The 24,838-nt window shown below is 41.6% G+C and overlaps 2 protein-coding genes across 2 annotated transcripts in view; one reads left to right on the top strand and one right to left on the bottom strand.

Moving 5' to 3' along the window:
- Positions 1 to 1,545: 1,545 nt before the first annotated feature.
- Positions 1,546 to 16,470, top strand: arhgap35b (Rho GTPase activating protein 35b). Its single transcript, XM_047379073.1, has 7 exons — positions 1,546 to 2,299; positions 4,750 to 8,660; positions 8,970 to 9,111; positions 12,620 to 12,697; positions 12,876 to 13,007; positions 13,224 to 13,329; positions 14,048 to 16,470. The coding sequence occupies exons 2-7, from the start codon at positions 4,941 to 4,943 to the stop codon at positions 14,457 to 14,459; spliced, it is 4,590 nt and encodes a 1,529-aa protein (XP_047235029.1). The 5' UTR covers positions 1,546 to 2,299; positions 4,750 to 4,940; the 3' UTR covers positions 14,460 to 16,470.
- A 4,065-nt stretch (positions 16,471 to 20,535) lies between these two features.
- The window catches only part of LOC124876765 (Down syndrome cell adhesion molecule-like protein 1 homolog), a 66,563-nt gene continuing 62,260 nt past the window's right edge, over positions 20,536 to 24,838 (bottom strand). Inside the window, exon 31 of the mRNA XM_047379760.1 lies at positions 20,536 to 23,694. Within this exon, the coding sequence (XP_047235716.1) occupies positions 23,258 to 23,694 (437 nt within the window). The 3' untranslated portion in view covers positions 20,536 to 23,257. The remainder of the gene's footprint in view (positions 23,695 to 24,838) is intronic.

Here is a 24,838-nt window from a genome sequence, read left to right as displayed (position 1 = left end):
AAATTCACAGCAAGTACTGCTGACTCACAGCAAGACGATCTTCTTTTCAAGATAAAATCTTGAAAAATCTGTGTGGGCCTTTTCTATTTTACATGTTCTTTATATACCTGCATAGGTTTTATATGGTGTTTGACTGAATTTGTGTGTGTGTGTTTGTGTGTGCATGTGTTTCAGTGTTGGCCCTTTAATGAACTGTCGAACTCGCTACGGTGTACCTTGCTTCTCCTAATTGACCGTGACAACAGTATTCAGTCTCCTAATAAATAATTGGCTGCCTGATGCTTCCCAGAGACTCTCTCTTCTTTAGCTGTTCTTGCAGCCTTTTTAAGACATTATTTCTGATCTCCTTAGTACATGCTTTAAAAAGAAAATCATACAAAATAACAACAAATCAATTGTATGGTGTGACATTACATCACCATGGGCAAATTCAAATTTAGCACCTTTTAACAGCCCTTAAAAAATGTATTGTCCATCAACATCTAAAAGGTACTCCATTATTCTCTGTTGCATTACAATTTAGTAACCGTCTGTTAATAAATACTTCAACAGTATTTAGACATTTTGGAGGACATCATTGCATGCCAAATGATATTGTTTTATTTTGTAATTTGTGAATGTCAATAATGTGGTCTGGAGGGCTAGAGACTACTTGTACAAGCCTATATGGCATATATTTGCTAAATGTGCAATTTTTGAGATGTTTCATTGCCCTGCAAATTAATTCGCACCCCTTCAAACATCAGTGTTTTTTATTGGCATTTTATGTTAAAGACAAATAACTTTATGATTTTGGTATAGAAATTTGGTATATATTTTGGGCTTAGACAGATAAAAATGAATAATATGTATGTGGACAATCATTTTCAGGGCTGCACGGTGGCGCAGTTGGTAGCACTGTTGCCTTGCAGGAAGAAGGTCCTGGGTTCAATTCCCAGCCAGGGTTCTTTCTGCATGGACTTTGCATGTTCACCCTGTGCATGTGTGGGTTCTCACTGGGTACTCTGGCTTCCTCCCACAGTCCAAAGACATGCCCTTAGGTGTATGAATGAGTGTGTGCTTGTGGTTGTTTGTGTGTTGCCCTGTGATGGGCTTGTGACCTGTCCAGAGTGTACCTTGCCTCTCACCCATAGACTGCTGGAGATAGGCACCAGCTCCCCTGTGACCCACTATAAGCGGTAGAAAAAGACTGACTGACTTTGCTTAGGCCACTCTAATGCATGAATATGCTTGATGTCTAAACCATACCATTGGAGTTCTGGCAGTATGTCTTGTAAGAAACCTCTGAGGCCTTCAGTAAACAGCTGGATTTATCCTGAGATTAAATTTCACAAAGATGTTTACTAAAGTCAATTGGTTACACAAAATTTTATATGAGGGCATTTAAATAAAGGAGATTGAAAAAAATACAAACTGCACCTTTTAGACTACTTGCTACTTTGTATTTGTAGAGTACAACGTCTATTGGACGTTTGTACTCCTCAGTTTTGAACGGTTACATTTATTTTGTCAGTTTTACAAAAGAAAGTGCAAAGGGGTATACGGGGGAAGATCTTTAGCTTTGCAAAGGCAACAGCGTGGTGGTGCAACAGAAAGCCGAGCTGCTGCAGTTGTGTGAGGGCGCCGCTGGGTGAGTCCCTCTCTCCGCTGCTTCGGTCTCCACTGCTCCCTTTTCCCAAAGAAAAGAAGAGGAGATCTAGGTCCGGGGAGGAGGAGGGCCGCCGCCATTATCGGAAAGCTGACAGAAATCCCACTTTCACACGCGCGATCGGCTCCAAAAATTGCCCAGGACATGAAGGATTCGTGTTGCAGCAGGGGCACATTTCAAAGGAGACACCAGGGCGATTACAACAAACTCGCTGTTGTCTGGTGTGCGCGACCGGCCCAGCGTTATTATGTGGCCACAACAATGGACAGAATAATGATTGAAAAAGCAACGTGGTGAACCGAGAGGAAGACGACTGGAGCAGACTTTTTTTTTCTTACACGCCCGAATTTCGCTGGAGGAAACCTCCCTTTGCAAGAATAACCCCGGACATATTTATTTATTCCTGGTGTTTAAATACAACAATAAAAAAAACAAAAACGGTGTTGCAAAAAAATGGCGAGAATCCAGGCATGTGTGATGGGGATTCATTTCCACTGACCACACCACACGCAGCGGTGTGATATCAGTGTTATCTGGAAACAGTTCATAGCATTTATTCTGCGGCTTTTGCTTATGCACAAAGCAGGCGGCGAGGGCTGCGGCAAGCACTGGCCTGACAGATGCGGGAGGAGAAAGGGGAGAAACGCGATGGTATGTATGTCCAAACATTTTCCGATCAGCTTCTTTATTGGACGTTTCCCGCAGAAGCTGTCGAGTGCTCACACCCCAAGCGAACTGGGTGGAAGCGGGTTCCCTTTAATCATCGTGTGTCGGTGTGCAGCAGGCAGGTCAGTCCACAGCCCCGGCGCTGCAGTTGCATTATGTAGACAGCAGGCCTGGCGTGGTCAGCCCCTTTCTGTGCACCCTGAAGCCAATGTTCACTGGTAATCCTTGGCGGAACAAATAACTTGTCTCTGTAAGCAGGTTATACAACGCTTGGAGCTGAACTTGCGCTCTAGATCACTGCTTAGAAGATGTCAGATTGGGCAGGGTGGTTGTTTTTGAATGAATGTTTATTCGGGTATCAGGCCTGCCTCAGCTCAGCTGCCCACAGTTGCCTTTGACCCTGCTGGACTTTGCCTTTAAAGAAAGGGCACTACAAGTGCTACCTATTTATATTATAAATATAACTGCTTGGTTAATCTTTTTCACCAGGGTAGCCAAGGTCACGTCAAATTATTAGTTTTACCTTAAGAGGGGCCTGTCTTACCAGCAATGCATCAGTACTATTATAGAAACCGTTATCTGTGCTTTATAAATAGATGGGTTGAGCAAGTTCATGGCCCCTTTTTCTTTAATTATACTTTTGTTTGAATCTTTATGTAAATGGATTCTACTAATTATTTGTTCAGTGGCTCTTATTAGTTGGTTATGAACAGGAACATGTGACCATGTTTATAGTATTTTTAGCACTGAATCCATTTTGTACATGGCCAAAAAACTTTGACAAAGGTTAAAACCAGGTGACAGAGTCTGCTGCTTCTTGTAAAGACAAATAACTGGGTAGTTTGCATAGAAGTGGGCCGTAACTGGGTGTAGTTATCCCTAGATTGTTTATATAAATAAAATAAAAAAATAATTTGCCCGGATACTGATCCTTGAGGAGCACCTATCTTTATCTGCAAAACTACAGAGTTGTAGATATCTATACAGTTTTGTAAGGGATAGGCAACCAATTTCAAAAGCCTCAACAAATTTTTAGGAGTTTTATCTTGCTATGGTGGAAATTGAAATTTAGGTTCAATGTAAGTAAACCTTCCCCTGCAATATTTAGTTCCTATACATTTTAAATACTGTAACTTTTTTAATTTCCAAAATAAGTGCATATTACATAATTGTTTTTACCATTAACCGATATGAAACGTTTGATGTCTTATCAAGTTGGATTATCCCGTTGACATGTGAAGGTAGCTGCCGGATGGTGGTGGCTGGGCTGGTAGACATTTAAGTTCATAACATAAACATAAATGATGCAACAAATCCAATTGCAAGTTCATATTCATAAAAATATCTTGCATTTAAATCTGGCCATTGTCCCCTTTTGTGACCATTTTGTGGCACCAGTATTTGCTAGGCTTAAAAAAAAAAAAGAGTGGAGAATGGAGTGTCTACACCACAGTCATTTATATGCATGTCACTCCACTCACTGATCAGCTGATACCATTACTTGAAGAGCACCACTCCCAACATGCTTGTCCTTAGATTTTTGATGACAGTCCTTGTCTGACATTGCAGAAATTGTGTTGTTGTTTTTTTTAGATCAGTCGAGAAGTGCTAAAAGTGAACTCTGCAATTTTGATGAATATTGTATAAAATATTCCTGGTGAATTGCAAAGACTTGGTCCAAATTCTTTTTATTTGTCACCTCTTAGCTCAGGGAAAATGTTACTCATGATGGGGCTCAATTATTGAATAAATTAATCAGCGGGTTAATCCAAAATATGAAATAGGGGCCAGCCAGACACAAATTTTAGGTAAAAGACTATTACAAAATGGGTGTTGTCCACACAACAAACATAACACATCAGACTAGTCTGTTATCCTCATTGTTGTGTGTAATAGCTGCAGTGCTAGAATTGACAGTAAATTAGCTTCCCTTTTTCATGCAAATTTGCATAAACCTGTGTTCTTCAGGTTTGGCTGCTACTACAGTGTGAGAAGAATCAATGAAGATATTATAATGGTTGGCATTGGTGTTTTTATAACACTGTCCTCATTAGGTTTGAATAATGAAACAACAGGGCTTCATAAAAACCTGGAACTATACAGTAAGAATTTTAAAGAATAATTTCTTACAATGTACAATTAATTAGTTTAGTTTTTTGGCCAATTAACAATAAACTAAACACGGAGCATTTTGTCATTGACTAAATAAGAATAATGAGCATAAAAAGAAAGTTGTCACTTTGAAATTTAATTATAATTCTAGTTATTTAGGTACATGTGTAAACATAACGCAGGATTTAGAAGCATATTGCTATTGCATTAATCATGCAATTTCCAATTTCTCCTCTTTTTTTGGCATTTAAGGCATCATTATGTGCACCTGTTTAATAAAAATGCCCGTTTTTCTGACTTTAATTTTTTGTTTGTTTTGACAGGATCTGATTCTTATAAGGAATGAATGAAAGGACCCACTTTTCATATCACTGCACTGTTATTTATTATAACTGAAGACCAGCAGATAAAGGAGCAATCTGATCCGTTCTGTGGATGAACATTTTGTGGACAAACATATAAGTGGTCTCTTTTATTCAGTGCCTGTTTGTGGCAGGATGAGTTTCAGAAGGCTATGATGGCAAAAAAGCAAGATGCACGCTCGCCCATTTACAACCTCATTGTGGTGGGTTTGTCAGGAACAGAGAAAGAGAAGGGGCAGTGTGGGGTCGGCAAATCCTGCCTGTGTAATAGGTTTGTGCGACCTAGTGCCGATGACTTCTACCTGGATCACACGTCAGTGTTGAGTACCAGTGACTTTGGGGGTCGGGTGGTTAACAATGATCACTTTCTCTTTTGGGGGGAGGTGTCTCGGGTGCTGGAGGAGGGGCCCGAGTGCCGGATGCATGTTGGGGAGCAAACCGAATTCATAGATGACCAGACATTTCAGCCACACCGTAGCACTGCTATGCAGCCCTATATCAAACGAGCAGCCGCAACCAAGTTGGCCTCGGCGGAGAAGCTCATGTACTTCTGTACAGATCAGTTGGGTCTGGAGCAAGACTTTGAGCAAAAACAAATGCCAGAGGGGAAACTTCAGGTTGATGGCTCCTTGCTGTGTGTTGACGTGAGCCGGGGCATGAACCGTAACTTTGATGATCAGCTGAAATTCGTCACAAACCTTTATGGTCAGCTCAGCAAGACCAAGAAGCCCATTGTTCTGGTGCTCACCAAATGTGACGAAGGTGTTGAGCGCTACATTAAAGATGCGCATATCTTCGCCATCACAAAGAAAAGCCTTCCAGTAGTTGAGACTTCTGCTCGCTCTAACATAAATGTGGATCTTGCCTTCCTCACATTGGTTCAGCTTATTGATAAGAGTAGGGGCAAGCCCAAGATCATACCATATTTTGAAGCCCTGAAACTTCAGAGTCAGCAGATAGCCTCTGCCAAGGATCGTTATGAGTGGCTCATTAACCGTATTGTCAAGAATCACAATGAAACTTGGTTAAATGCCAGTCGACGAATGAACACCTCGCCAGAGTACAAAGAATACGTCTTCTTGGAAGGAACGGCTAAATGCAAAAAGCTATTTCAACAGCATGTCTACCGCCTGAAGCAGGAGCACATCGAGAGGCGTCGTAGGATATACCTAAGCACTCTCCCTTTAGCACTTAGTTCACTGGTGCCAGATCTTGATGAGATCGATCAGCTGAGCTGGTCTGGAGTGCAGAAAGTGCTTGAGTCCAAACAGCACTTTGCTCACTGGTTTGTCGTTTTGGAAGATTCCCCGTGGGAGGATACATCTCACATTGATAACATGGAGGATGAGCGAATCCCCTCAGACCTGCTGGAGACTGCTGAAGCAGAGGATATATTCAATGCCCATCTGGAACATTTAAGAAATGAATGTAGACGTGCAGAGATAAGACAGGAGTTTAAGCAAAAGTTAGCCTCCTCGCCCTTTGTCACACCTGGTAAACCTTGGGAGGAGGCCCGCAGCTTTATCATGAATGAAGAGTTCTACCAGTGGCTCGAAGAGATGGAGTACTTGGACCTGTACAACCGCCATCAAAAGGAGATTATTGACCGTGCTAAAGAAGACTTCCAGGAGCTTCTGCTTGAGTACTCTGAGCTTTTTTATGAACTTGAAGTAGATGCTAAGCCAAGCAAAGAGAAAATGGGGGCAATTCAGGAGGTTTTAGGGGAGGAACAAAGGTTCAAAGCGCTGCAGAAGCTTCCTGCTGAAAGGGATGCTCTTGTGTTGAAGCATATCCACTTTGTCTATCATCCCACCAAGGAAACCTGCCCAAGCAGCCCCCACTGTGGAGACTCTAAAATTGAGCAACTCCTAGCTTCACGTTTCCCCACGTGTTACCCCTTCTTTGATGTGAAAGCTCATTTTGGGGACACAAAGGCTGACAGAATTAATCTAGTCATACTAGGGAAGGATGGACTAGCCAGAGAATTTGCCAATGAGATTAGGGCGCTGTGCACAAACGATGACTGGTATGTGTTAGATGGGAAGATGTACGAGCTGACACTGCGGCCTATTGAAGGAAACGTACGTCTTCCAGTTAACTCCTTCCACACCCCCACTTTTACCCCTCATGGATGTCTTTGTCTGTATAATTCTAAAGATTCCCTGTCTTATGTGGTAGAAAGTCTTGAGCGACTTAGGGAATCAACTCTAGGTCGAAGAGATAGCCAGCTGGCCCAACTGCCCACGTCTCTTCTTTTAGTCACTAAAAGAGGCGTGGGCTCCTATGTTGATATTGGTGGAGACTCTGCCTTAAACCTGATAACGCAGGGCCAACAAGTTGCTAGGAGACTACAGTGTAGCTTTTTAGACCCGGCTTCCCCCGGTGTGGGCTATGGCCACAATGTAAATGAGACTCAGATCAACCAGGTGCTTAGGGGCCTCCTTGATGTTAGAAGGAGCACATCTTTTGGTAGCAGCTCCCCACCTCTCCCCCCCGAGCCCTCAGGTCTTAGAGACTCTCCTCATCAGCCAGCCCAAGAGGCAGACCTTCGCATTGTCATGTGCTTAATGTGTGGAGACCCCTATGACATTGAACAGCTCCTATCCCCTTTCCTGATGCATCAGCACTGCAGGCCTATATCGAATAGTGGCACTTCTGTTTTGCTGGAGCAGACAGTTGGGGGGCACAGGCTGGCTATAGAGCTCTCTCTCCTCTCATATCATGCCTCCTTCACTTTGAGGAAGAGCAGGTTAGTGCACGGCTACATTGCTGTGTACTCAGTCACCCGGAAAGCTTCCCTGGAGACCCTGTGTGCATTCTTATGTGAGGTTCAGGATATAATCCCCGTACAACTGTTGGCAGTAGGAGATAGCCAGGCCGAGCTCACTGACAGCGACTTTGCCTGTGAACAGCTGATTCAGGGGGAGGAGCTTGCCCATGAGATCGAGGGTCGTTTCAATAGCGTGGTTTGTGGATCCGGAGGAGTGGTGGGAGGACTGCACAGAATAGAAATGTTCCATTCTTTTCTGATGGAGGTGGTGGAGAAGCGCAATATCGTGGAGGCAACACATATGTATGATAACGTTGCTGATGCATGTACCAATGAAAATGTATACTCCCCGCGCTGCATCTCTCCTAGTCCAGTGACCATGTACGTGGATTCGGAGGATGACGTAGAGCCTTCTCCGCCATACTATGATGGCACGCTCTCTTCCCACACTGGTGGCTTCAACATGCCAGACTTGGACTCCAGTGACATCTCTGTCATATCTGATATAAGAGACTTTGAAAACAAGCTCAACAACAAAATACCCCCCCAAGTCAGAGTTAAACCAGGTGTCACTTTTGACTTCAGGAAGATGAGCCGCAGCCCCTACATCGACACTCTAGGTCATCGTCGCTCCCTGCCCTCTGCTGTTACCTGGGTCCCTGGTGGGGACGTGGGTTATGACCCGTCCGACTATGCTGAACCCATTGATGCTGTCTCAAAACCCCGTCCCAGCAACGAAGAGATCATTTACTCGGTTCCACACGACAGCACACAGGGCAAAATCATAACCATTCGCAACTCCAACAGGATGCATTCAAATGGAAATGGCTCGGACAGCGAGGCAGACAGCAGTTCTTTGGAACGAAGGAGGAAGTTCTCAGCAGTCGGAGTGAAGCCCCGTCTGTACCGCGACCGCTCGAAGAGGCTGGGCAAGTTCAGCAGTTTCCGCACAAGCTTTATAGGCAGCGATGATGAAATGGGAGCTTTGTCAAAGTCCAAAGATGACGACTTTGGGACTTTGAAAGGTGACACTCTTGTTAATGAGGAGATTGAAGACCCAAAAAAGAGGAACATTCTGAAGAGCCTCAGGCGAACTGCCAAGGTTTGGATTATTATGACTTTTTCTACTTTTAAGCTTAAATATGTTCTTGACTAAACAAATTGTAATTGTGTTATTTTTTTTTTGTTGTTTCTTATTTCTTATATATTGTAATCATGAAGATCTATTTTGTATGAGCCTCTGGAATACAGTACACTGTTCCTATTAAGACCAGCACAGAAGTCTATCCCAGTGAGATGGATCTACACTTTAAGCCTCGAGAATTAGAAGCCATTATGAGGAAAAACTTGGCATTGGTGAATATTTGATTATTTTAAACTCATCAAACATCCTGTTTTACTTCCCTTACAGAAAACAAGACCAAAGCCACGTCCTTCGATTCCCAAGCCCATGGAGAGCAGTTACTTTGGAGTGCCGCTGGCAAGTGTGGTGTCCCCAGACAGACCTATTCCACTTTTCATAGAAAAGTGTGTTCACTTCATTGAGAAAACAGGTGAGTTCCTTTGCTGTATTGTGAAGTGATAATATTCCTTCAGTGTTGTGCCAGTGGCACTTCAAAAATTGCACTACTTCTGCTTGTTTTGCGGCATTAAAGATAAGTATGGAGCAAAACAAGCATTTGCTCTTTAATAATCCTACCATGCTGCCTGTGGTTATTCTCAGTTATTAAAATAAATGATTTTCTTTGTGCTGATGTAGACTATTGGTGCTTCTTAAAAGTCTATGGAAAATAATTGGCAATAATGTTTTATTTCTTGTTATGAGTTATTCGCAAATATAAGCAGATATACTGGTTTTAAATTGCTTTAAATTGATCTTTTGTTTATAACCAGATGCCAATGCAGCCGATATCCATTAACAATTGCTTAAATGGAAAATATTGTGTTCAGTTACGATCAGTGCTGACTCATTCATAAATCAGCTGGAATCAGCAGTAACGCTCCAGACTCTGCTGTCCATATCTTCTTCACTAGCATAAGACTGTCAGAAAAGCTGAAGTGTTGCTTCCACTGAAGGCATTGACCAGACAAACACTACATAACACCCAGTCATTTTTGCAGGAGTCAGTGTAGCTCATTTTTTGTTCTTCTTTGGAAAACATACTTGATCAGTTCACTATACACAGCGCAACATATTTTAACAGCAACTTATTTTGTTTCAACAATAAAACGTGATCTATTGAAACATCATCTTATGCCAGAAATATAGGTTTTATTTTTTACAGGTACATCTAAAATAATTAGAATATCGGGATAAAGTTCAATATTTTTTGCCACTCGTTTCAGAAAGTGACACTTGTATATCACATAGATTCCCTACACACAGAGTGAAACATTTCAAGCTTTTATTTCTTATGATTTTGATGATTGAGGCTCACAGATAATGCAAATCCAAAATTTGGTCTCAGAAAATAAGAATATTACCATAGGTCAATAAAAAAATAACATTTTAAACAGAATTGTCAGGCTTCTGATAAATATGTTTGTTTCTAGGTGCTCAATACTTTTTTGGGCCTCCTTTTCTGTGAATTACAATGCGGCGTCCGCAGAGGCGATCAGCCTTTGTGATGTGTGTGTAAAGGAAGCCCAGGTTGCTTTGATACCTGCCTTCAGGTATCTGCATTGTTGGTTCTGGTGTCACTCATCTTCCTCGACAATCCTTAATAGGTTCTCTATGGGGCTCATGTCAGGCCAGTTTGCTGGCCAATGAAGCACAGTAACACCATGATCACTGAACCAGCTTTCGGTACCTTTGGCAGTGTGGGCAGTTGCCAAGTCCTGCTGGAAAATGAAATCAGCATTAAGCTTGTCAGCAGAAGGAAGCATAAGGTACTCCAATATTTCGATGTAGATGGCTACGTTGACTGTGGACCTCCGAAAACACAGTGGACCAACACCAGCAGATGACATGGCACCCCTAGTCATCACTGACTGTGGAAACTTCACATTGGACTTCAAGCATCATGGATTCTGTGCCTCTCCTTTCTTCATCCATACTGAGAAATTGATTTCCAAATGAAATGCAATTATTCCTTTTATTTGAAAAGAGGACTTTGTACCGCTGAGCAACAGTCCAGTTATTTTTCTCCTCGCGCCCAAGTAAGACACTTGTAGCCCATATATAGGATTTGTCTGTGCGTATTGGATCTTGATGCATTGACTCAGTCCAGTCCTTGTGAAGTTCCCCCACATTCTTGAATGGATTCTGCTTGACAATCCTTACAAGAATGTGGTTATCCCTGTTGCACTTTCCTACCACACCTTTTTCCTTCCACTCAACGTTCTATGAACATGCTTGGATACAGCACTCTGTGAACAACCAGCTTCTTTAGCAATGACCCTCTGTGGCTTACCCTCCTTGTGGAGGGTGTCAATAACTTTATTATGGACATCCAGTCAGCTGTCTTCCCCATGATTGTGCAGGCCACAATACGGCCTTTACATAACATTTATACAATACAAATCATTTTTTAACATTGATATTTTGTAATATTCTACTTTTGAGAAACTGAATTTCTGGTTTGCATTATCTGTAAGCAATGTTCATCAAAATCACAAAAAATAAAGGCTTGAAATATTTAATTTTATGTAATGAATGTATGAGTTTCACTTTCTGAAATGAGTGATAAAAGATATCGAACAGTTTCACAGTATTCAAATTTTCTTAGATACCTGTAGACATACTGATCATAAGATGGGACATTTTAAGGTCCTGTTTCTTTAATAATTGAAGAGACTAGTTGCTATCAGGATTTGTTTTGTTCTGTTCTGTTCTGTTCTGTTCTAGCAGCGTGGTTATCCTGAAACGGTCCTGAACCGTTTTTAAAAGCAGGAATAATTGAATAGTTTGTTCAGCTGCAATACTTTCTGCTTTTTTAAGAGTGAGATCTCTGTCTGTAGGTCTGGGAACTGTGGCACAAAACTTGAAAGTTTCTTTTATCAGACAATAATTACCCCCATTGTTGGTGTCAGCCTCTTGGCAACTTTTGAGAAATAAAAAGTTTTTGTTATTTCCTGTATTTTCATCATTAATGATTGATGCTATTGTGAAACGTTTTGTAGCCTTTTCCTCACTGATTCCTTTGTACTTCTCAGCAACCGTGTCTTTAGTTGGAGGATGCGAGTGTGAAAAAGTCAGGAAAATCCCACATCGACAGCTGAACTTTATTTCTGGTTAAACAGATTTACTTTAAACTTATGTTTGGTGTGAAATCAAGACTAAATGCAGAAAATGAATTTCAAGGTGCTTCAGAAAAGTAGTTAATTATGTGCATATTTGTGCAACCAGGCTATTAAAATTTTGGTCACTCTTGCACTTTTTCTGCCATCTAAGAGAAAAATTGTAGAGGTTAAAAAATCAACTTTTTCTTTTAAACTTAATCATTCCTTGATACTAGTTACCGTCCAAAGCCAAGACCTGACTGTTGAATAATTAGGAAAAGGTAAAATCCCAGTGAGTGGAAAGGCTCGTGTCTCTGAATGCTTTCATTCTAGGAGTTATTTTTTTCTTCCTCAGCCTTCGTGCTGAGCTGACATCTGCTGATGACAGATTTTCTTTGTATATCTGTCTGCTCCAGGTACAGGGCACTCAAAGTCAAACTAAAGGCCTAAGAAGTAGCCATTTCCAATAAAGAATGAGAGATTATGTTACTAAGCGCCTTCGCAGTGTACATTAGGCTTCCATATCGGCAAGAGCATGCAAAGGTTTATTACTGAGAGTCTGGAAAAAGTCACAGAAAGATGGGAGCTTAAACAGAGTGATATAAAAGCTCAGTTTAACTTTGAAAAGATTTAATTTTGAAAAGACTTGGAGAGCTGCAAATGATCTAAACATGCTTTTGTTTTATCCAGATCACTGCAACATAATCATGTAATTCATTAAATGCTTCTGCAGAGCATCTGTATAGTCATGTCTGTTTGCAGAAGGGCTAATAAAGTGTTTTCCACCAGGACCTCCATCTCACCCAACACACCATTTTTTTTTTCTGCTCGCCCCTTCAGGCCTGAACACAGAAGGTTTGTATCGTGTGAGCGGCAACAAGTCTGAGATGGAGAGCATGCAGAAGCAATTTGAACAGGGTATGTTGCTCCTCTTAGCAGCTTGAATATGCTGTCTTGTCTATAATTATCTGACTATCTTCTGAAAACATAAACATAGGATTGTCAAAAGAAAGTGACAAGCTGCTGATGATGACTGATAGTGATGCTGCTGTTTTCTCATCTGATCCATTTAACTTTTGTTGTTCTTTCCACGCAGACCATGGATTAGACCTGGTGGAGAAAGACTTTGCCATAAACACTGTGGCTGGAGCTCTCAAAAGCTTCTTCTCAGAGCTGCCTGAGCCCCTGGTGCCTTGTGCTCTGCAGGTGGAGCTATTGGATGCTTTCAGTAAGCAAACACTGCTGGGCTGGGAGGGTCCTCACACGAACATAAAAAGATTATTTCCTTAGGAGGGAAGGGGAGGCTTTTGGGCCAATCTGCTCCTCTATTGTTTTCTGTGTTTGCTGTTTTTGAGGAGAAAAGAGATCCTGATGATGTAACAACAGAGTTTAGGTGAAATTTGAAATGATGGATTAGTAGTGAGAGATATCTCTGTGTGTGCAGAAATCAGCGACAGGGAGCAGAGGCTGTACTCCATGAAGGATGTCCTGAGGAAGTTCCCCAAGGAGAATTATGATCTCTTCAGATATGTAGTGAGCCACTTAAACAGGTACGTTTAAGCCCTGAATATGGTTTGAACCATTCACTGTCTTGAGTTTGTTTTGACATGATAAGATTACAGTGCAGTTCTCAACCTTTTCCACATTTTGTCACATTACAACCACAAACAAATTGCTTTTTGTTATTAAGATATAATAGATCAAAACACAGGAGCACATGCTTTCAAAGTTAGGGGTGGATTTGTAATTTCCCCCTTTAGTCTAATACCACAAAGTAAAATCTCATGCAACTGGGTTGGTTAATACAAGCCTGAAGAACCCATCATTCAAAAATGGAAAGCCTACCAACATGGCCCAGGCAAGGAGAGCATTGAAAATTGTAGCAGTCCTTGGTAACTCTGGAGGAACTGCGGAGATCCAAAGTACAATTGTACACTCAAATGGGACCAAAATTGAATTTTTTGGCGTACATGCATAAATGTTGCAGAAACTAACACTGCACACCAGCTTCAATGCACCGTCATCATGGTGTTTGCAGTATCATGCGGTGAGCAGGTTAATGTGAAGATGGATAGAGCCTAATACAGGCCAACCGTTGAAGAAAAAAAGCACAGGACTGTGATAAGACTTTATAGTTTACATTTGCAGATGCTTTGCATCCAATCTGACTGAGTTGTAACTTTTTTTTCCATTCACTAGATGTGCAAAAGGTGTATGAGCGCTTTTGTAAGGAGCTGTACATCATGTGTTGTTTGTGTGTTTTCCCAGGGTGAGCCAGTTGAGTAGGGTGAACTTGATGACCAGCGAAAACCTGTCCATCTGTTTCTGGCCCACCCTCATGAGACCTGACTTCTCCACCATGGACGCCCTGACTGCCACACGGACCTACCAGACAATCATTGAGACCTTCATCCACCAGTGTGCATTCTTCTTCTACAACCAGCCCCTAATCGACTCCCCGACGGGGCTTGGAGGCCTTCCTGCCTCGCCCACCACCACCCTCAGCGGAAGCTCCGCCTACTCCTGCTATCGCTCCTCCCCTCCGCACACTGCCTCACACTTCAGCCCTCTGCAGCAGTCACCACCCCCGACCCCGCAGTCACCCCTGCAGTCCCTCCTGCCTCCGCTCCACCAGCACCCCCACGCCCACCATTCTCCTGCTGAGCAAGAGACACTGTGAGACGATGACGCCGCGTGTGCCCATGATGATGCTGGACCTTACCACCAATACACAAACACACACATTCATACACAAGAAAAAAAAAAACAACACAAAGCACATCTCAAACATTGGCAAACCTAGCTTATGAAGACAGGGGGACAGGAGGTGTTTCGATCATAGTTGTGTGAGCGTGCCATGCTTCGATGGTCAATAAGGTGGGAGACGCTGCAAGGCTACACTACCAAGAAACCTCCAACCCAAGTTAAACGAGATGATTTGTGGCCACCACCAACATTTTATCATGTGTAATATTAATTTTGGGATTTTTTTTTTTTTTAAAGTACCGCCACTGGATTTATGGACCGGTCCCTCTGTAGGTCCTTTGGGTAGCAGTTTGCTCCATAGAAGCAGAGAATCCTTGTCTGCCTTTTTTTTTTTTTAGCCTTTCTCTCATCTTGCTCTATTGGAGGGGGTCTGCATAGTGGGGAAGGAAAGGGGGTGGGTATCACATCCAGGGATGCACTTTAAAGATCACTGTTTTTCTTTCCCTCTGTTTAATTTCTCAGCTCAGCCATACATACCCATTGCCTCAACCGAGCTCTGGCAGATCAAACTTTGTTTACATCAAACATTTTTTTTTTTAAATCCACAGAACTATCTGAAGCACTTTTTGATAGTGTAGTGTTAAACATGAAGAAATGCCACATCAGTTAATTGTCCATATTATTTGTTTTCAGTGGCTGAATGTGGCATGAATGCCGGATGTTTTTGTAAAAAAAAAAAAAAAAAAGCTAAACAAAAAAAGCGAAGTTAGTCTTTTAATTGGATCCCTTTGTCGTCTGTTTTTGGGTTATGATGGAGAGTCTGAATCTGCTTTATGTTCCTCATTCATCCAGATGTGGAAAAACATTTTTTTTCTCTTCTAGCTGTTTGTTGATCTGAGTGGATGATTACGGACTTTGTTTTATTAGACAAGCCATGCTGTCTGCCATTAGTTTAAGGAGAACTGTTGCCATGTTGAATGTGTAACATAGTTGCATCATCATCATCCGGTGTCCACGGAAACCAAAATGCTTGAAATGCTATAGGTCGCTTAACCCGTTGATGTGCTGTCCATCAACCCAAGCTCTTTATATTCATGTAATATTAAGAACCTTTAACTGGGGAGGGTCTAGGATGTTACTGTTACTGCTGGTTCTGCTGAAACAGAACCTCATTCAAAAGCAGCAAAACCCCTGCTGCGGTTGGGACCCATTTGGGGAGCGTTTGCTCACCGTTTTCAGTGGCAGCTCTGCAAATGAAGGCCCTGTAACTTTAACCTTTTGAACTTTAACAAGAAAGTAGCCCGTTGTCTTTCAGATGCGAGGATTGTAGCGCTGTCATTGGTTGCATTTGCATTTGGGCCCATCTGTTTTACTGGTACTGTTGGGGATTGTAATTTTCATGTGATCAACAGACTGGAACAAGGAAGAAAAAGTGTTTTCCTCAGACTTCTTTGAAACTTCAACATTCAGATTAACATGATTCCTGGGAGTGTATAAATAATATTGATGCATCATTTGGCTTCAGCAAAAAAAAAAGAAAAAATACCAGATCAAAGGTGCCCATGAAAGGATCGAGAGGGTGCACACCACGTTTCTGTTATGGTTGTTTTTTTTGTACGTTGGGGGGGTGTGGGGTGGGAGGGGGACGCCGCCCTTTAGTTTATGGTAGAAAACATTTCTAGTGTGTATTTCAATTATTGGAGGTTCATTTTTACGATTTTTGTGAATGGTTTAAAAGGCCACTTAAAATTAGTGCATGACTTAAAAAAAAAATAGGACCACACATGAAGCAAGGAGGATGAATGCTCTCTTCCAGTTTTTAAAACATGAAGTAAGTGTGAGAACAAGAATTGATTTAGCTGAAAAAGTTCATGTATTGTGTGCACCAGGAGCAAACGGTGAAATTTGTCTGACCTATAACGTTTGAATATGAAGGCCTTATGTGAACTGTACAATAGTTAATAAATTAAATCTTGTAAAACTTCCTGCACGCCTGTGTGTGTGTTTGTATTTTCATTGATTTAATCTTCCAGCCAAAGGTTTTGACTTTTGTTATAGATCAAGTCATGTCCCAATGTTGCATTGGACATTAAGTAACTTGATGTTTACCAAGCATCCTTGTATGTCATGCTTAAATGAATTATTGTGGTTGTATAAGTTTGCAGTTGTCTCATTCTCTCTCCATTTTCAGATGATGGAACTGCGTCTGTGAGATGTTCAAAGTTTGAGATGCTAGTCCTATTCCTTGGTCTTCATTATGCAGTTGGTTCACTAATGGTCAAACCTCTGAGGCCTTTTTAAGGAACAGCTGAATTCATACTGTGATTAAACTACACACAGGTGTACTGTGTTTAGTAATGAGGCAACTTCTGAAGGTAACTGCCTAGATTTTGATTAGGAGTGTCAGGTGAGGGGCTGAATACCAAAGCTAAATTTTATTTGTAAACCGTTTTGAAAACCTTGTATCATTTTATGATTTAGTTGTGCCATCTTTTGGCGCTGGATGCCGATGAAAAATGCCAGTTTTATGTACAGTTAATAGGCAGTGAAGTATCTTATTTATCTCCCAACGCGGCGTTATGGACCACTTCGTGTTGGCCTGTCACATAAAATCCTAATAAACTACAGGGTTGTGGTTGAAAAAGGAGGTGAAAACGGTCAAGGGATATGAATACTTTTCCAGGGCACTGTACATTTTATCTTCAAAGCTATAGACAGACACCTTCAGATAAATAGATGTAAATATTTACATGAAGCATCAGAAAGACATACACATCACCTGTTTTATGCAGGCATTGCTGCGCTGTCATTAACCAGGAGCTTTAGTAAAAACGCACCGGTGTATGGGACTCTGAGAAACATCAATTATTCACAACATAGCCGTCATGAGCGACTGCACTCTTTTAGGGGAGCACCTTCCGTTCCAGTATCCCTCAACCTCTGAACGGGTCTGGCTTTTAAAGGGTCACTGCGCCACCTTGTGGCCGTAGGGATGGAGAGCAGGAAAAGATTTGGGGTGTGTCCCATTTAAGAGATTACCATGCATTTACGAATTTATGTGCTTGAATAAATAAGCGAGTCTCTATATTGGTGGCGGAAAGCGAAACTAAGCAAATATTCACGTAAGTGAGGACGTGTTGCACCGATAGAATGCAATAATAAATCACTTTTTTACCCATCAAAATGGCCCCTGTTGGTCATTTCTTATGCTTCAATGCTGTCAGACAACCGTCCAGTAAGAATACTACAATTTGGATGTAATTTGGTGCAAACGCAAACCAGTGATGAGGGTGTATGTTATCCGATCTTCAAGGAGCTGGCGTGTCTGGAATAACCAGAAGAGGGCATTAGTGGCATGAAAAGTAGAGTGTTACAGTGAGCTATAAGCAGTTACAACGCATCAAGATGTCAGTCAAAACAGACAGAGGGTCACCAGACACCGATGATGCCTCTTTATTAGAAAGCAAGCATCTAATACATGCTGTCGTATCACGCAGCTGCCTGCATGCGGGCTTCCTGCGCATGTTGGGCAGCTGCGTGATACGAACATTTATGAATGCAGCCTCTTGCATAACAAAAAAAACACAACCCCTATGAAATTCGATCAAGTTGACTGACTGTCAGATGCTCCTGCAAATGCGTGCAACAAACTGCGGGACTCCCGATGACACCACCTCTGGAACCGTCTCTACAGGTCCTTCTCAAAATATTAGCATATTGTGATAAAGTTCATTATTTTCCATAATGTCATGATGAAAATTTAACATTCATATATTTTAGATTCATTGCACACTAACTGAAATATTTCAGGTCTTTTATTGTCTTAATACGGATGATTTTGGCATATAGCTCATGAAAACCCAAAATTCCTATCTCACAAAATTAGCATATCATTAAAAGGGTCTCTAAACGAGCTATGAACCTAATCATCTGAATCAACGAGTTAACTCTAAACACCTGCAAAAGATTCCTGAGGCCTTTAAAACTCCCAGCCTGGTTCATCACTCAAAACCCCAATCATGGGTAAGACTGCCGACCTGACTGCTGTCCAGAAGGCCACTATTGACACCCTCAAGCAAGAGGGTAAGACAGAGAAAGAAATTTCTGAACGAATAGGCTGTTCCCAGAGTGCTGTATCAAGGCACCTCAGTGGGAAGTCTGTGGGAAGGAAAAAGTGTGGCAGAAAACGCTGCACAACAAGAAGAGGTGACCGGACCCTGAGGAAGATTGTGGAGAAGGGCCGGTTCCAGACCTTGGGGGACCTGCGGAAGCAGTGGACTGAGTCTGGAGTAGAAACATCCAGAGCCACCGTGCACAGGCGTGTGCAGGAAATGGGCTACAGGTGCCGCATTCCCCAGGTCAAGCCACTTTTGAACCAGAAACAGCGGCAGAAGCGCCTGACCTGGGATACAGAGAAGCAGCACTGGACTGTTGCTCAGTGGTCCAAAGTACTTTTGTTGGATGAAAGCAAAGTCTGCATGTCATTCGGAAATCAAGGTGCCAGAGTCTGGAGGAAGACTGGGGAGAAGGAAATGCCAAAATGCCAGAAGTCCAGTGTCAAGTACCCACAGTCAGTGATGGTCTGGGGTGCCGTGTCAGCTGCTGGTGTTGGTCCACTGTGTTTTATCAAGGGCAGGGTCAATGCAGCTAGCTATCAGGAGATTTTGGAGCACTTCATGCTTCCATCTGCTGAAAAGCTTTATGGAGATGAAGATTTCATTTTTCAGCACGACCTGGCACCTGCTCACAGTGCCAAAACCACTGGTAAATGGTTTACTGACCATGGTATCACTGTGCTCAATTGGCCTGCCAACTCTCCTGACCTGAACCCCATAGAGAATCTGTGGAATATTGTGAAGAGAACGTTGAGAGACTCAAGACCCAACACTCTGGATGAGCTAAAGGCCGCTATCGAAGCATCCTGGGCCTCCATAAGACCTCAGCAGTGCCACAGGCTGATTGCCTCCATGCCACGCCGCATTGAAGCAGTCATTTCTGCCAAAGGATTCCCGACCAAGTATTGAGTGCATAACTGTACATGATTATTTGAAGGTTGACGTTTTTTGTATTAAAAACACTTTTCTTTTATTGGTCGGATGAAATATGCTAATTTTGTGAGATAGGAATTTTGGGTTTTCATGAGCTGTATGCCAAAATCATCCGTATTAAGACAATAAAAGACCTGAAATATTTCAGTTAGTGTGCAATGAATCTAAAATATATGAATGTTAAATTTTCATCATGACATTATGGAAAATAATGAACTTTATCACAATATGCTAATATTTTGAGAAGGACCTGTAGACAGGCCAACCACCTGAAGATCAAGTCATTTTCATGTGCACAGCTGGCCTGCACAAGCAGTAAATTATATTCAAACCGGAACCTTCCTCTTGGGTGCCAACCTTTTTATTTTGTCAGTGTGTGTCAATGTAAGGCGACATGTCAGTAGAGTTTGTTTATATAGCAACTTTTTTAGATAACAATAAAACACCAGTAGAGTGCACACATTCAGTGTGGTTCAGAAGTTTACATGGTCATGAATGTTGCTTTAAAGGGTGACTGAGCTCTTCAGACTGATTCAATTAACAGTTAATTACCCAGCCAACCAGAGAGCTGGCCTCAAGTGGCGAGGAAGATGCTGGAAGACGACGGAGCAGGAGAGCAGCTCTGGAGGACCTTAATAAACAGAGAAGTACATCAGTTTTGTTGAATCATCTTTAAATACCGTTGCATGGTTATCTTGTAGCTCTTTCAATTTGTTAGAAATATGGCCACATGTCTTCTATGTCTAAAGTCGGTCCTCGAGGACCGGTGTCCTTCAAGTTTTAGACGTTTCCCTGGTTCAGCACCTGATTTCCATCTATGGCTGATTAACACGCGTTTGCTGAACTACAATAATCAGAATCAGGAGTGATTTCTTTCCCTCGCTTTCTGGGTTTATCCTAACGCGTTGCTAACATGAAGCATTGCTCCTGCATAACATCAGGTCAAATAGTTGTAGTCAACACAGAAAAAGAAAACTGTTGGAAATGACAGAAGCCACGGCATATGAAAGATAGCTTTATTGCACAAGGTGTTAGAATGATCTTTTTAGTTTTTGCTTTTTCATAGAAAATGTACCTTTGAACACAAGCAATTGCTGTAACAAGCAACTTAAAGAAATGTTTAGGTTATCCTCAACATTTTTTTTTTTTTGATTTTTCATGAATTTTTCCATCATATTTTCCCTTTTAGCAAGCATGCAGTGACTTTTCCAAGGGTTGGAAAAATAAAAAATAAAATAATGATAATAAAAAAGTAAATAGGACAAATGACAACATCAGAATACAATTTAAAAAAAAAAAAAGACTAAAAATTCAACAAATTAGTATCAAAAACATAAGGGGGATAATGTGTTTGACCATTTTAAGAAAGAAAAAGAAAATAATTTGTGATGTTATTTCAATTTTGAAAGAGGGACTTTCCACCTTGATGCGGGAAAGGATTTATTTTTGAAGAAAATAGCTCTTCATACAAAACTGTGTTTTATGTACAAGACTGAATTTAAAAACAACATTGACAAAGGTAGAGATGATGGATCTGCTATGGTTCGAAGGGGGCAAATTTGTACCTCATTTTATTAAAGTGGGGGACAAAGGCAAGGGCCCAAATGATGCAGTTTTACAGAGTGGCTCTGGTCCAGTATATACACAATACAATATTAGTTTGTATGACCAAAAGAGCTGCAAGTCCCTGATTTTACTTGGCTGAACTAGTGTATATCACAGGGCAGGTACTGTTGGACGCCCGCAACCTAAATGTCTGACAAAACTAAAGAGAAATTAATATCAACAGATCCCCTGCCCCCTTCCTCTAAACAAGCAAGCAGACAAACAGAGCAAATGGGTAAATAAATAAATAGTAAACGCAAAACACTATTGTGGGAATGCTTGACAAAATGGCATTCCAATAGGTTCTTGTGTCCATGTACAACAGTGTGAAAAGGAGGGGGGTGTGGAGATCAAAAAGAGTGGGACATTTACAGTTCTTCAGACAGGACAACAACAAAGATATCAATTCAGTGAACATATAAATTTCAAAATTGAATTCCCTGACATATAACATCTCTTGACATTAATATTATTAATACTTCATTCATATTAGGACTGGCATTCATTTCAGCTTACTTATTTGGCCGAGAAGCAAATGACCACATCTGGGATGATTTCTCATCCAACCACAAACAGAGGCCTTTAAACTGTAGAACGACCCGAGTCTGGAACCACTTTGCAGCAAACAGCATAAATGTGTTTTGGGGATCCGCTGAGATAACAATATACAGTGCCTTGCTAAAGAATTTGTGCCTCTTGATAGATTTCACGCTTTGTCACATGTGCAATACACCTTATATCACAATGCATTGGTTCCACTTGGCAATTATACACCACTTTGTGTCGGTTTGTAACATACTTTTCCAATAAAATACATTGAAGTTTGCAGTTGTAACATGACAAAATGTGGAAGAGAGGCATAACTACTTTTACAAGACACTCTAACTTCTGAATCTTGTTGTATTAACCTAACCAAGCACTCAGGCGTACAACAAGCTAAATAAGAAGACATCATTGAAGGCCTGGTATCATGATTGTGTCCCCCAAAAAAACGCACAAACTGTGCCACAGCTCAGGGATGTTGCGATCTTTCCACCCTGCTTTCTGTTAGCCCAACTCAACAATAGAGTGGGTCACTTTTGTTAGCCAGCCAGCACGACCTAACATACAGAATATCTCACATATATACTAAACATTTTCTTTCTTAAGTCCAACTTTTCTTAAATTTTCTCTACTTCTAAATTCAGTTATTGAGCGATTGTCTCCTTTCTTACAATTTGCCATTAACATTAAACCACTGTATATAACTATCACATCGGTGTAGCGCATACAGTTTATACTTTGTCATCATTTCCCTTAAATGTCAATAATATACCTACATAGAAATATATATGTAAAATTCTTTATAATACCAAATATTCTCTATTTGTAAGGTGAGAAATAACAGCCGCTTCACTGGGGTTTTAGTGACTGGATTGAAGAGTTGAGACGCCGTTCAGCTGCAGAGAGATGAGTGGAGAATACTGATTGTGGAGGTGACCCTGAATCATTGCTTTTTGTAATGGCAATCAAAAAGGGGAATCTGCCAATTCTTATTAGGGACACCAGGAGAGTGAGAGATAGTGTGTGAAAACAGGGGACTAAACCAAAGTCCTGCAAATTGACCGAAAATTACAAAATACATCAAATAAAGACTATGGAGGACACTGTGTGTGTGTGTGTGTATTTGCGCATGAAAAACTGGATGGTCGCACAGCTTCATACTGGCTAATATAGTGTTCGTCATCATGAACTCAGAGCCTTCAGCTCTTCGGTTATAGTCAATATTTGCAAATGACACTAGGAGTCACATTCTGTATTTGGCTGTGTGTCTCCTGCAGGAACTGAGTGGAGCTGAGCACCAGCCGGCTGGAACTGTTACTTGGAGTTAGTAGTTCTCATATATAGTTCCATTTAAACAAGAACAGTAGGGTTAGCTGGGTCTCTGTCTAGAGGGGTGTTACACCTCCACCCCCCCACACCCCCCCTGAAGGAAAAGTAGACAGGAAGCTGGGCGGTTCACCATTAGCTAGGCTTTCAGAAAGATGGCCTCAAGCCTGTTCTGGCCCAGACGTATGAGTGCCAGAGTGGAGCTGGCTGAGGAGCGGGTCAGCAGTGCAAGTCTGTGCAGCAGAATGGACTACACTAGTGTGTATGACTTGGAGTAGGCCCCCACGCTTTGTTTCTGCAGTCTCCCCAGGGCTGAGGAGCTGCTCTCGAGCAGCGAGTCTCTGGAGCTGCCCACCTTGTTGCTGTTGATGGGGTTGCTGCTCGTGCTGGACGTGGAGGCTGTTGCTGCATTATTGGAGCTGGGCATGGTGAGAGTCCTCTGGGGCAAAGTGGAGTTGCCCGAGCTCGCACCCAGGCTGCCCAGCCCGGAGTGAACCAGCGTCAGGGTCTGCTGCTTGGCCGGATCTACAGTCTTGTGACGTCCCTGGGTGTGGTACGCCCGCTGCGTCAGGCTGCGGATGGAGGCTTCCCGCGGCGGCACAGCTGGGCACGGGTCATGCAGCGAGTCCCCTTGCTTGCGGAAGAATGGGTCTGCCTTCATGTAAAGGGGTAGATTGCAGAACTCGCCTAATAAAGAGACACATAATAATCAGGACAGGAGTAAACCTTGAACTGAAAATTACATTTGTATAATTGTGAGTGCTTGTTGATCTTTGGGAGGTGTCTGTAACCAATCTGCAATCCTTTTTGCCTCCTCTCCAACTTAATGTAATTTATCTACATGCACTACACCTATCTGTCCCTTCAGGCAAATGTAATGCACCTTCTTAAGTTTTTACATTTTAATATGTTGCATTGCTGTTATTAACATTTTATTGCTTTTTTAGAGTAGTTTAAAAAAGAGCATAACCTTTTATTAGCTTTCTTTTTGGGACAGGAAGTCATTTTTAATTCTTATTGTTATATCAGTTATATATTGTCTTGCAGAGATATTCATACCCCTTGAACATTTTGAAATTTTTTCACATTACAACCACAAACCTCAATGTATTTTATTTGGATTTTATGTGATAGAACAGGACAAAGTAGCACATAATTGTGAACTGAAAGAAAAATGATACATGTTTCATTGAGAATCTGTCCAAAGAAAATTAATTTGTGGTCTCCACAAATCTGTTTTTGTGGAAGAGTAGAAAGCCAATGTGGAAAGAAAGCCATAAGAAGTTATGTTTGCTACAAGCCCCTTGGGGGACACAACGCACATGTGGAGGAATGTGCTCTCATCAAATGTGACTAAAATGTAACCTTTTGGCCTAGATGCAAACTGCTATGTGTCTCAGAAAATTCACACTGCACATCACCCTAAACACACAATCCCTGTGGTAAAACATGGTGGTGGGAGAATAATCCTTCAGCAGGGATGGCTGAAGCTAAATACAAGGCGATACTGGAAGAAAGCATCACTAGAGTGAAAGTTCATCTTCCAGGAGTCCAACAACCCTAAACATATAGTCAGAGCTACCTTGGAATTATTTAGATTAAAGTATATTTATGTGTTGCAATGGCCCAGTCAAAGTCCAGACCTAAATCCAATTCAGAATCATTCTCAATACTTGAAAAATGATGTTCACAGACCCACTTTATCCATCTGACTTAGCATGAGCCTAAAGGAAAATGGGCAAACTTGTCAAACTATAGATGTGCAAAACTGGTGTCATAAAAAGCTTAGCTGGAGTTTTATTTATTTTTTTCTACTTCACTAGTTATGCAC

The sequence above is a fragment of the Girardinichthys multiradiatus genome, chromosome 11 (genome assembly GCF_021462225.1).
Source record: "Girardinichthys multiradiatus isolate DD_20200921_A chromosome 11, DD_fGirMul_XY1, whole genome shotgun sequence".
NCBI lineage: Eukaryota > Metazoa > Chordata > Actinopteri > Cyprinodontiformes > Goodeidae > Girardinichthys > Girardinichthys multiradiatus.
The sequence above is the reverse complement of the archived record's forward strand: the minus strand, read 5'-3'. Positions and strand labels throughout refer to the sequence as shown.